General features: G+C 47.8%; 1 protein-coding gene across 1 annotated transcript in view; it reads right to left on the bottom strand.

The window, feature by feature from the left end:
• Positions 1-8,097: 8,097 nt before the first annotated feature.
• The window catches only part of LOC8052250 (transmembrane protein 87A), a 33,284-nt gene continuing 28,684 nt past the window's right edge, over positions 8,098-12,697 (bottom strand). Inside the window, exons 18-23 of the mRNA XM_042288567.1 lie at positions 11,545-11,648; positions 11,401-11,480; positions 10,089-10,159; positions 9,924-9,976; positions 9,820-9,850; positions 8,098-8,843 (exon numbers count right to left, since the gene is read on the bottom strand). Of these exons, the coding sequence (XP_042144501.1) occupies positions 8,802-8,843; positions 9,820-9,850; positions 9,924-9,976; positions 10,089-10,159; positions 11,401-11,480; positions 11,545-11,648 (381 nt within the window). The 3' untranslated portion in view covers positions 8,098-8,801. The remainder of the gene's footprint in view (positions 8,844-9,819; positions 9,851-9,923; positions 9,977-10,088; positions 10,160-11,400; positions 11,481-11,544; positions 11,649-12,697) is intronic.

The raw sequence follows: 12,697 nt of genomic DNA on the forward strand, positions 1-12,697 counted from the left end.
ACACTCAACCATTTCCCAGCCTTGCGAAGAGTTCTATGTAAGTCGGCAAAGGATAAGGGCACTTGTTTGACTGCACTTCGGTGCTCCCTGCAGATCCGCAAAGATCCATTCTTCTTTCGCACCACTACCATGGGAGTGGCCTGCTCGGTCTACCTTGGGGGTTCAAAGGTGCCTTAATCTTGCAGCTTGTGCAGTTCTGTGCTAAGTCATCCTTGATAGTGAAAGGTACACTTCGGCATTTCAGGAACCTTTGCTGTGTACCTTCCTTCAGACCGATGCTAATTGGTGGTATTGAAGCCCCTGGAAAAGACTCCCTGAACTCGTCTGGGAGTTTGTCAACAATACTCTCTTGGGTGCTGGCATTTCGGTCCAGGCCAACTACTTGAATTCCCAGTACCGCAAACCAATCTCGGCCCATCAGTGTGCTTCCCTCGTTCGCGCATACGGTCTTCCCTTTGACTTAGACTGGTACCATGGCTTTCCCCAATACGTTGATGCCTTCTCTGGTCCACGTGACTAGCGTCATGTCCGGATCCTTGAGGACGACTCTTTGATGTGCCTTCAATTTCTTGAACTCGTTTGCAAATGATGCAAATGTTGAAGAGCTTCTTATGCTCGTGCTTAGAGCGTGCTTCAGGTTCAAACCGTTTTCTACCCTATGACTGGATTTTTTGTTGCCCTTTGTCTTGCATATTCTTGCCATGTGTCACCTTTTTGAGCAGCCGAAGCAAGTCGCGTTCTTGAACTTGCACCAACCTCGGTCATAAGGCAGCGATGACAGCGAGACGCGTCATTTACCTTTGTCGACTGGCTTCTGTCCTTGCTTGACGTGCTGACTCGAGCGGTCGCATTGTCTTTACTTTCTTCGGTCTGCTTGTTACTCGTGTCTTCCTGTTGTTTAGCTGCGACTTCTGCCATAACATCCAAATCATACGCAGCCTCAAAGGTCAAACTTTTTTCAGCCAGTAGAAGCTGTCGAACTACCCCGTCAGCAATTCCAAAAACTAAACTGTCGTGCAGCACGATGCAAAGTGGAAACTGATTTTCGTATAACCCAGAGTTTTCTGCAATTTACGAAGTGCCGTCATGTCGATTCTGCTTGGAAAAGGCATACCTTGCGTACAGTTCTGACGGTCCGGGGTTGAAATGGTTCTTGACTGCGTCAATGATGGTCCGGCATTTCACATCGGGCGGCTGAAGCGGCTGGACGAGCGTAGATATCGGTGATTAGGTTCCTTGGTTATAGCAACTCGGCAAAACTGCCCTTTTGTTGACATCAGTTATCAGTTTGTGTGCTGCACAACATAATTCGACTCATTCTGCATATTCATCTCAAGAAGAACCTCTGCCAAGATCAAACTCGCTGATTCGAGCACCAGATGTCACATGCATGCCGTGACCGCCTGCCATGTGATTGGCGCTGACATGGCACTTGTGCCAAAGTGACCGCTGGGTTATCGAGAAAAGGTTTAATCTTGTGAGATGCCGAGTCGTTACACTTTAAAATGACCGAAGATTCGTCTTTGTCTTTTACTTTCTGTAATAACTGCTTGAATTTTTTCATTCACTTCATTTCAATCATTCCCATTTTTTTCGTTCAAGATGCGGGTATGTGCATAATGTGACGTTTTGTGACTGGTGAACCGTCTAATAATTTCGGACTTCAGTGGAAAGAAAAAAGAAACAAGTAAAAAATGTTACAAAAATCCTAGTGTGTGTATGTTTATACAGCTTGAACTAGGCTAGAGTGCGAGCTCATAGCGTTGGCTGCTGCAGTTAATGCACGAGAGCGTGTGCCGCCGAAATCTGCCGCAGAGCAAAGAGCTCGCGCTTGTAGCCTTTACTGCAGTACATCGTAAGGTGAAATAGGGTATAGTCCATTACGGGTGGAAGTGGCCTGTGGTGGAGAAAGAAGAGAAGGAAGGCAACAGAACCGGCAGTGCGATCAAGACCCGATGGAGAAACAAACGACCCGCAACGACAGCGTGGTTGGCGGACCTTTGGTCTGTCGTCCACAAATACGGGCCTGGTCAGCAGGCCTCCAAGACTGCCCGTCCGCTATTTCAAGCCACTCCGGTCAAGCCATCCCGTCTGGACCACTACCCAGCCCCAACGTGCTGAACTACCTGGCATCAGCACCTTGGAGTGTCAACCCTGACCAGATTTCAGATCCCCTCCACGGACAGCGTGATGTACAATTCCTTAATTATCCTTCAAGTGCTATATTTTTCTATCTTTCTTTTTTTTTTTGTCTTTGTTTATTTTTTAGTTGTTTAATGCTTCAACATATTTTTCAACTGGCCCAAAAATGTTGTCTTTGTCCATACTCTTCGCATTGCACACCTATGCAAGCATGAGCACAGTTTACCACATTTCTGGCGTCTGTGAAAAGACTTGCTTGTAAAAACCAACGACCAGACTCGAGATTCTGCAAGGCAGAAGGTCGATCCTCACCATGGGGAGGAGGAAACAGACAACGGCAGACAGAATAGAAGGGGGGAGAGGAGGAAGCGGAGGAAAAGTGGAAAGCGCGAACTGGTCGTCGGTCTTTAACTGATAGCCTAAAGAGCTTCACCTTGCGGGTCAGAGCAGCCGCTGAGAATGGATGTCGGGAAATTAATGAGCGTTGGCAAGGAGTCGGGGTTGTCCGGGGCAGCGCTGAAACAATGAATGGATGTAGAGCGAGCGCACGAGCGGGACCGGTGTACTGCAGAACACGAGGCTGCTAGAGAAATGGATGGTCATACTCGTGCCTAGAAGCAAAACGTGCGATAGAGGAGTTTCAGTTGCAATTGTGGGAGCGACGACGAGTCTGGTGTGGGTACACCTGCTGGCTTTGTGCAGGGGTACCGGGTGCCAGAGCCCACACAAGCTCATCCCCGCTTTCAACGAGAAATGTGACGAGCTTGACGCCTACATCCAGATCAAGCGAGTGGCAACGAGCCAAGAGTGGCCACAGCCTACGCTTGAGAGCTAGGGGAGGCATTGCATATAGCCGGACGCATGGTTGCTGATGCCGCTACAAACTACATTCCAACGATTTTGATATACAGAAGGGTACCACGCCAAGTTTAGTGAGGCAAGACCAGAGTAGGCAGAGACAGGCAGACAGTTTACCGGTCGCCTGTTGGGGTATCGTGACCATTAGCAAGGAATGGCCGAAATGGAGCGTACTTACTACGCACTTCGGGACAAAGTAGTGTCGGAACAGTTTCTCGAGAGATGTCACCAAAAACTGACCATATTTCTAAAGCAAAGGGGCTGCCAAGGTCTTGACAAGTGCAGGGTGAAGACCACCACTGGCATTCCTATTCAAGTGCTGCAATAGCCTGAAATTTTACAACTGCTAAAGAGGGCCTTGAACAAAGTGAGTTGGGGGAAAATGAAACAAGGTGCTTTTGAGAAATTGAAAGAACTACTGTCCAGTCGACCCATCTTAAAGGCACCACTCTTTTCTGAATCCTTTGTGCGTAGTACGGATGCTTCATCCACAAGCGTGGTTGCTGTTCTCGTGCAGTGGCATAATGGGATACTCCATCCTGTAGATTACACAAGTCGTAAACTGCTACCTCGTGAAGCTGGCCACTGACGAGAGAGCGAGAAGGTCTTGCACTGATATGGGCAATCAAGAAATTTCACGTGTACCTGTTTGGAAAACCATTCATTCTGCAGAGCGACCATCAGCCTTTATTGTACATAAACTCTGCGTTGGAGCTTGATGCTCGTGGAGCACCTCAATGTATTCGACTTTACAGTCGAAGGCATTGAGGACTGTGAAAATGTGGCTGCCGATTATATGAGTCATATGTCTGTTGCATAAGACTCTTATCTTGATACATTGTGTGCAATAAGTTGAATCAGTTTTAAATTTTGAGTTGAATGTGCGTATGACGAGGCTGTTCAATCATTCAATTTGCATGTGTTTGTGTGTGGGAGAAACCGGAACTTTGAACGAGTGTTAAATGTCTAAACTGTGATATAATTTGCGGACAGTTTTTTTTTACATGCAGTAGACGTTATTTGACAGAAGTCACTCCCTTAAGTTGGGAATGATTGTGGTGAACCGTCCAGTGATTTTGGACTTCAACGGGTGTTAAAGACAATGACGACAAGGGGAATAATGTTGATGTGGCTGCTTGACTGTGTGCATTGTGCTTGGAGGAAATTTGGCATGAGTGGCCTGTGGCAGAGAAAGAAGAGGAGGAAGGTGACAGAACAGGCAGTGTGATCAAGGACCAGTCCTGCAATGACGGCGTGGTCGGCGAACCTTCAGTTTGTCGTCCACAAATACAGGCCTGCTCAGCAGGCCTCCAAGATTGCCCGTCTGCCACTTCAAGCCATCCTGTCTGGTCCACTACCCAGCCCCAACGCGCCAAAATACCTGGCATCAAGAAATCAAAGCGTGAACCCTGACCAGGATTCAGCTCCCCTCCACGGACACTGCGATGTACACTTTTTTTCAATCTGATTCTTTTTTCCTCATTGTCCACACTCCTTATGTCATACACCCACGCAAGTGTGAATATTTGTGTTCTTTCTCAGCTTGAAATTAGTTGAAAAAGTAAAGCTTTTGCGAAGATTTTTAATTCTTTAAATGTGCCTCAACTCCGAAATGTTAGATCTATGCGAGACCATACAGGCATGTGCAGTTAAACAAACTATTCTTTAAAATAAATTTAAAAAGATTAGCTCGTTGAAATAACGACGGAGGCAAAAACTGGTGACCAAGTTTTATATTTCTATGACAATTGGACTTTTACAAGGTGTGCACATATGACGAAGTGACAAGATTGCAATACCTTCGTTTAAATTGGGTCAAAACCAAAAGTCGCGTGCTTGGACAAGTTCAAGATAAATGGCTGCTGTGGAGCCTCTGCCTTTAACAGCCTGAGACTCGGCACGATGTCGCGCGGAGTGATGTTAAAAATCCCAAGCTGTTTTGTGTGCCTGAGTTCCTATCTCGGTTCTTATTGCCACCAGTCGAGAATGGTCAACACCATGAGTCGGATGTCAGTTGAACTCGTTCAAATTTGCAGCAATCTCAAATTCAGAGATGGCAATTCTATCAGCCTCAAACATCCAGCTAGGAACAAACTTGCCACTCGCTCTGCCTCACAGTGCACTCACCTTCATTCTCTCACTCAAATTCATTAACCCGCTCAAACTCGCAAGCTCACTGAACTCGCGCGCTTCACTTGACCTCTTGTTTTTCTGTAAAACCCGTGAAATTTTGGCACCAACGAGCTTCCTCACTTCACATCTGAAGGTGAGGGCAAATGATTTGAGCGAATACACTCAAGAGCGAATTGACCCTCACGATTGGGACTGTTTGTGCTGGGGGAATGACTAGTGTGTAGCATGAACGCTTCAAGCTACTGTAAGATGGGCGAGTTAGCAATTGCTAAACGTAATAAAAGAAAAAAACAGTGCACGAAAGACTGGACAAAGACTCTGCTGGTTTCCTCTTCTATTATGTCGGATGGTAGTCGGTGCTTTCTCATGTAGTCCATCTTTGTTCGGTCTTTCGTGTGCCTTTTTTCATTTTGCTTCCAACTGTTTCTGCGAGTGTGTGGTGAGAAATTCCATAGGTGTGATGCCCACCACACTAAAAACAGGGGGAACTCGGCAGTGTTAGGACGAATCTTGAGCGCTACTGTTTTGCACGACTTATACCCGTGTCATACGACGTTCTCATGACGTCACGAGGGGTCACAAAAAAAGTCACGAGACATCACACACGACGCGACATGAAAAATTACGTGCGTCGTCACAGGTCAATTTCATGTGCGACGTCATTATGGGACGTTTCCCATGATAATGCCCACATAACGTCACGTGACGTCCTGGGAATAAAATTTTCCTGCTAAATTTAGCAGGAAAATTTTTCGCTAAATTAAGCGGGACGTTTTCTATAATAATGTCACACGTGACGTTACAAAGGGGGGAAGGAGAGGACGTCTTGTGACATATGAAGGGGGAGGACATCATGTGACGTCCTCCCCCGTCGTACTCTCTTGTCCTCCTCCTCAAGAGCTGCGTTCTAATTCAGCATTACAGAGAATTGTAAACGACTAATTTTTTTAGCTTTTTGATTTATTTGAACACAGCGCCCGACACGAGGCAATGGCTCAAATCGTCGTTCTTTTTTGGAATGCTGTCCTCGCCTGATGAAACGCTCGCATTGGGCCACTAATCACACGTTTACTAACGTGATATTGTACTGAGTAGATAAGGGCATATAAAAAAAGACGTTTACAACTCCCCGTAATGCCGAATTAGAGTGGAGCTCTTGAGGAGGAAAGGGTACGGTATGCCCCTCATCCGTACCCTCTCCTTCTGCCTCCTCTTCTACTCCTCCCCTTCTTCCCTTCTCCATCCTCCTACCTCCCGCGCAGTGCATTATGGGAAACATCCTATATTGCAACGCGCGCGTCACCATGGTGCATTATGGGACGTTTCCCATAACGCACTGCGCGGTTACGCCGACGGCAACGCCGCTCTAGCCGGAAACGGGCGCCTAAGAGCCGCGCTCTGAAAGGGAAGGGGGCACCACGGCCGGAGTTTGCCCAAGGTGCTTGGTGATGTGGGGCCAGCCCTGGCGAAGAGGCCTTATAAATACCTACTACACATTTATGCTTGTTGAGTTGTAGGCGCCTGTCCTTTGTCCCGTTTCATTAATGTTACATTGCTACATAATGTTGTACTTTTCCGGCCTTGGGAAATGTTTCTTTGTATTGTTTCTTGCCAAAATGGCAACACCCGGCATTGTAAAAACTGTCAAAGTAAAAAAAAAAAAACTTAAGATTGCTTATGTATGGGAATGCGGAAGCATTATAGTCCCTTTGGTGAAATGTTTTCATAATTATGACGTGGCGCCACCCCCTCCCCATTGGCTGCGCAGTCATGTGCCCGATGACGCATGCACTGGCCACAGCTTTAGTCAGCTTTAGTCAGACACGATATGTGCAATGATGCAAGCACTATACTCCGTTTCACAAGAACTTGGCGAACCGTGGAGGCTGCGGCCCCCGTGACCCAGTAAGAGCGTTGGAGAGAGGCACGTGATAACACTCCATGGTCGAGGCCACGGGGACCTAGTTACTGCTACAGCAACAGCGCTGTATGACAAGATGTAGCTCTAGGCTTCTTTTTCTGTTGAAGGCGATTGACCTCGCGCGCTTCAATCTTTAACAAATGAAGAATAAATAATCACAAACTTGTTTTCATTATATACAAACCAAGAAAGTAACGTTGCATCCGTATCCACTACAGATTTTTCTCTCCTTGTAGCTCCATGGCTGGTGGCGATTACAGCTGCGTAATCGGCCGTTTACGCTCAAAACGTCGCTTTGCGCCCTGGCATTAGCACCTGTCAGATTCTCGGCTAAATTGAGTGTATGGTTGTCTCATGAACTGTTCCCGAGGTGCTCGCTATTCTAGCGGACAAATATGCTGCGGTGGCTGTTCATCCGAAGTTGGTGGGTTTCGGAGCGGATGACTCTTGGCTAGCAGACGAGAGCCGGTTGCTCCGGGTCTCGCACCTTACATTTGGCGTAGCGACACATATGCTCCCGTGTCGTAGGATCACGTGCCTCGCTCAGACGCCCTTACTGGGTCGCGTGGCCCTAGTTGCCACAGTTCTCAAAGTTATTGTAAAACGGAGCATAGGCATACCTTTAGTCAGCCAGAACCGTGGAGCCACCGTGGCGTTGGGGAAGTGTGTTTATCTCTCGCACTTCATCAACTTCCGGAATTGAACCCTGAGGCCCAGGTTAGACTCCCACCCAGAACGAAATATACCGAATTTTCTTTTCATTACCATTATTTTACTTTGTTGACAGGAACTTCTCCGAGAAATGTGACCACACTCTCTTGGCCGCCAACGATGCCGGATTTTCGCGTAATAAGGCATTAATGCTTTCGCATAAAAAAATGTTCTTGGTTGAATTTGTCTTGCACCCCTGTACGAGTGGAAAGCAAAAAGCAACCTCAGCCGTGTGTCGAGATAAAAACAAAAGGCAGACAGCATACGAAGATGACATAGCCTCTTCCGAATGCTTGAAAAGCAACGGCAAGCAAAATGCGATGCAGTAGTAGTCGAAGCCGAAATTAAACTTTATTGTTTGGGTATCTACAGACACTACAAATAATTTAAAGCACTTTGTACACATTTCCTGCAAAAGACATCCGAAACAGGCATGCCACAGGCTCTGCAGACAAAGCTTCTTTGACCAGTAGGAAGCCGTCGAGTGCGATAGCCGCAGAAATAAACCCGAACAGAATCGCCTGTGTTCGGGGATCGACGTCAACTCTGCGAATGCACCGTCACTCGGCGGGAATTCTCGATATGCTCCGTCGCCGTATTCTCGACCGTCACCGCGGCACTGCGCAATTTGCTACTAGGCAAACCGTTGAGGAAACAAACAGAGTTGGGATGTGCACATTCTATTCACTGCGCAGACAGACCAACTTCAGGTGGGCAAAAAATCAATGAGGAAACGCTGCACAAAAAAAATACAACACAAGACTGGCACATAAGAAGCTCGTGAAACCGTTTGTGTGAAAGACTGTTTCTTGGTAGGCATGGGTGCACTTGCATCGTCTTCTGTCGGTAAATAAACAAACACAAGGGGAGACGACGTATGATTTAAAAAGAAAAGACGGGTTCCAGCGAGATCCAGCTCTGCGTTTTCTTTCTTGGGAATTGAAACGGTCTCTGCCACGTTCACGGGCGCAGTTCGACACTTTCGACACTCTGGCCGGACGGAAGTTGGTGTCCCTTGCGCAACTTGAGCCGGCGCTCATTCCATCTTGTTCCTCTCGAATCTCACGGTCATGATCTCCTGCAAACCAAACTCGCAAGTTCATTCTTTCGCGTAAGTCTCAAATGGGTGACAGTTTCGCAACCAACCTCTATATCGTGCTGGCGACAACTGAACATATCCCTAGAATTCTTGTAGCTAATACAGATCTCTGCTTGACAAATTTTAGTTTCAAGGCACTGTGCCAAAAAAAAAATGCATCGTGTAGTAATGGCCGGTAGCTCCAACGATTGGTCTGTTTGTGTGTGAGGTCAAGACAAACGAATGTTGGTCCGTGAAAAGGACGAAAGGATAAAAAATTCACAGGGTCTCTTATGTTATACCTAAGACGACTTGAAGGCGAAAGCCGAAGCACTGATGAAATTAAAGACAGACACACGATTTACGGATGTGGTGGTAACCCTCCGCTCGTGGCTGAGGGGTACCGTGTCAAACATACCGAACGAATGGTCAATGTTTGACACCAGCCAAGGGGGAAGAGCGAAGTCTTTTTGGAGAAATATAGCAACTCCGCTGATTCTGGCACGAGTAACACCATCTCATGGTCCAGTGGCGAACCGTGGATTTTGGTACCTTTCGTGTCTGTCTCGACGCATTTTCGCTCAAGGACTTCGAAGGTTGACTGAACAATGAGACATAAGCTTTCACCTTAAAAAAAAAAAAAAAAAAGGACTTTTTCCAGCTGAGCCTACTCAATGCGACTTGGGATAGTTTAAAAATGCAGCCCCTTCCCGATGCTACCTGCCCGCAAAAAATGATTGAACTCTAAACCAGACAGCCCCCAAACCTGATCTTCACTCACCAAAGATACTAGCACCGGGGGAGAGCTTAATTAAGCGAAAGAGTTGAATCCCGGATCGGTTGCTACTGCCTTCTAATATTCTTGAGTCGCAGCAACCAAGTTGCGGGTTTCGACGCGGGATCAACGCCAACATTCGCGTCGTGGTGATTGGCATTGTGTCGGCAACCTCTGAAGTGCAGGAAGCCAAAAACTCACCTCATCCGAATCCATGAGACTTGGAAGTGCCCTGAAATGGAAGTAATTTTACGGAAAAGAAATACCGGCACGGTTGGTTTGTTGTTGGAAAACCATATACTCACGTGTCGCTCAACGAGGAAGGTATCGTTTCTTCGACCCACTTGAGATCGTCCTCCTTTGGTCGTGAGTGAACGAATTGCGAGGTAAGCACGGATTGCTTTCGGAGACCCCTCCAAAAACTCTATGACTTATGGCAGGTATGAACTGGAATGTCCTTTAGAACTCACCGCACTGTTGTTGTCCTGCTTGTCTTTCGAAGGGAGACTGCCAGGCTTGCCTCCCCGCATCTTCATTCCCTCTGGTACAATCGATCAATTGAGTTATGCCATCAATTGCAGAAACTACTGGTACTGCAGTCTTTTTAGGACCATGAAATAACACACTGGTAATATCTATAATTTCCTACCATTTATCGCAAAAAATTGCAGGCAAAAATCTTTATATGCCTCACATTTTTTGGTACATTGTCTGTAACTTTGTTGGGTGTACAAGTCAATGAAATGTTCAAAAGCATTTTTTTTTCTAATTTTTTTTTTATGATCATTATGTAGGTCGTACAGTTTATGACGAATTTGGGCAACTTATAAAACAAACCAACTGTCCCACTTTGTTAAATCTCGTTTCTTGTCTTCTTAACTCATTTTTGTAGAAATACCTTCTCCAACACTTCTATAATACTTTTGGTGCAAAAAATATTGCTGTTTTTAGCTCAAATTTCAGATTAATTTTAATCTCTCTGTTTGTGCATAACTGCCAAGGCGTCGCTGTTCATGCGTGCGGAAAATAAACAAATGAACGAACAAATTCAAGATTCATTCCGAGCTTTACGGGGCTAAACTCTAGTGACAGTTTTACTATTCCTTTCACCCCAAGAACAAGGATGCACTAGTGCAGTGGTTCTCAGCATGGAGGTGTCCGGGGGCCCCTTGGTGACCGGCCTACGTGATGGGGGACCCCATGCCAGGAAGGAAAGGGGAAGTGGGGGGGGGGGAGGCTATAAAGTAAGAAACTAATTGAAGTATGAAAAGGGCACCCTTTCCTGTCATAGACAGGAGAAGTGATCCTTCATCAAGTAAAAGGCTGAATGGATGGATCGATGGCAATGGCTGTACCTTTTATAATGGGCTGTAGCTTGTGCCATCTAGCCAGATTCAACAAAAAAATGAGAGGCGCTATCAAGCGGCTCTGGTGCAGCGTGAGACTTGGCTACTGCGCAATGGAGGCGCACAGCTGGGCACGAGGCGGCGCCAGTGCATCTGCCGTGGCTATGACGTCACTCCTCCGAAATACGCGGACCGGCGAGGCACGGCAACGGCTCCGGCACGCCGGCTGTGCGCCGTGTGACGTCACTACTGCTTGCGCATGCGCAGCACGGCCCTCCAGGAGTCACGCAAAACTGCTCAACCTCGGCCAGTGTAGCTCACGCTACAAGAAACTTTTAAGAAGAGAGAAGGGGAGTGGGTCGAGAGTTGAGGCGAGGGTTTTGCAGACCTCCCTTTGAGAACCACTGCACTAGAGGACAGTGACTGGTTGCCTCACCAAAAGCGTCGTTTGCCGGCTGCTGGAAGTCCTCGTCGAACTCGTCATCTGCGGCATCGAGCAGCGGCGTGAAGGCGTACCTGCCGACCGTACGAGGTTGTGATCGGCACGGCGAACAAAGACGGCAAATAACGCCAGACTAACCTCTGGTTGTTGTTTGTGGGCCTCCACAGGAACATGATGACCAGCAGCACGACAGAGAAGAGGAGCTGCCAGTAGCCCTCGTCAAACCACAGCTCCTTCCAGTCCTGGTGGGAGACGGTCAGAAGGGCACGCATTTAACGACAAGCACTTGGCAGGGCCTTGCGCATCGCTCCAACGTCTACAACCGCTCACGGTTCGGTCAGTTGTGTCGTCGATACTACGGTGCCCAGAATCTGTCTCCAACCTGAGTGTCTGGCATCCCATTCGGAGGGCAAGTTCGTCTTCTTCTTGCCCCGGGGTTGCGGTGATGCCAGAACGCCGGGCTGCGATTGAAAGAATGGTGGGTAGACCTCGAGGCAGGTAGCAGTGAGGTCTACCCAACATCCCTCCAATCTTCACCAGATGGAGCTCGGCATTGTTCCAAAATCGCTGCTACCCCTGCGCAAGAAGCAGATGAACTTGCGCCCTGCATTCCACCCATGAGTTTAAAGTGGTCCCCAAGTGGTAACAAACGACGTCGCAAAAGCCGGAGCTTCACACCGTCGAACGTCGCGGTCCCACCGGTCGGTCTTGGGAAAGAAGATACAAAAAACATGAACGAATAAAATAACGTAGGGACGAAGATGGGCAGTACAAAAAGAACCGTACCATCCGTCCTTGTCCCCACGCTCCTTTATTCTTTCGTGTTTTTCAAAAGAGAGTGTTGCTATTGTCGCGGCGTCCCAACTTCAGGATATCAAAGCTTTTGTGGTCCGTCGAACCGGAAAGCGACCCGCGGCAGATCGGGCATCTGCCACATCTACCACCACTGCTGCAACACCCCTGGGATCGCGACAAGTGACGGCACGATGCTCCTGCGACGTCGGCAGGCGAGAACCAAGGGACTGTGTTTTGGATACGGTAAATGCACGAGTCGGAGAAGCGTTCTGGGCACCGTACCGATGCTACGAATTAAAGAGTCGTCGAACTCTCCCAAACATTTTCACATATATACTGCGTTACATGGCTGGCACTTAACCATTTCCATTTCGCACACGTGAAGCAGAAAATAAAACGCCCACTGCCAGCCGAACGCCGACGCTACGTTCATCACCTTCGCCGGTTCAATACGAATGCCAGCCGGACGTCCCGCTCGAGTAAGTCCGAGGTACTC

The sequence above is a fragment of the Ixodes scapularis genome, unplaced genomic scaffold, assembly GCF_016920785.2.
Source record: "Ixodes scapularis isolate PalLabHiFi unplaced genomic scaffold, ASM1692078v2 PGA_scaffold10__122_contigs__length_95168666, whole genome shotgun sequence".
Lineage (NCBI taxonomy): Eukaryota > Metazoa > Arthropoda > Arachnida > Ixodida > Ixodidae > Ixodes > Ixodes scapularis.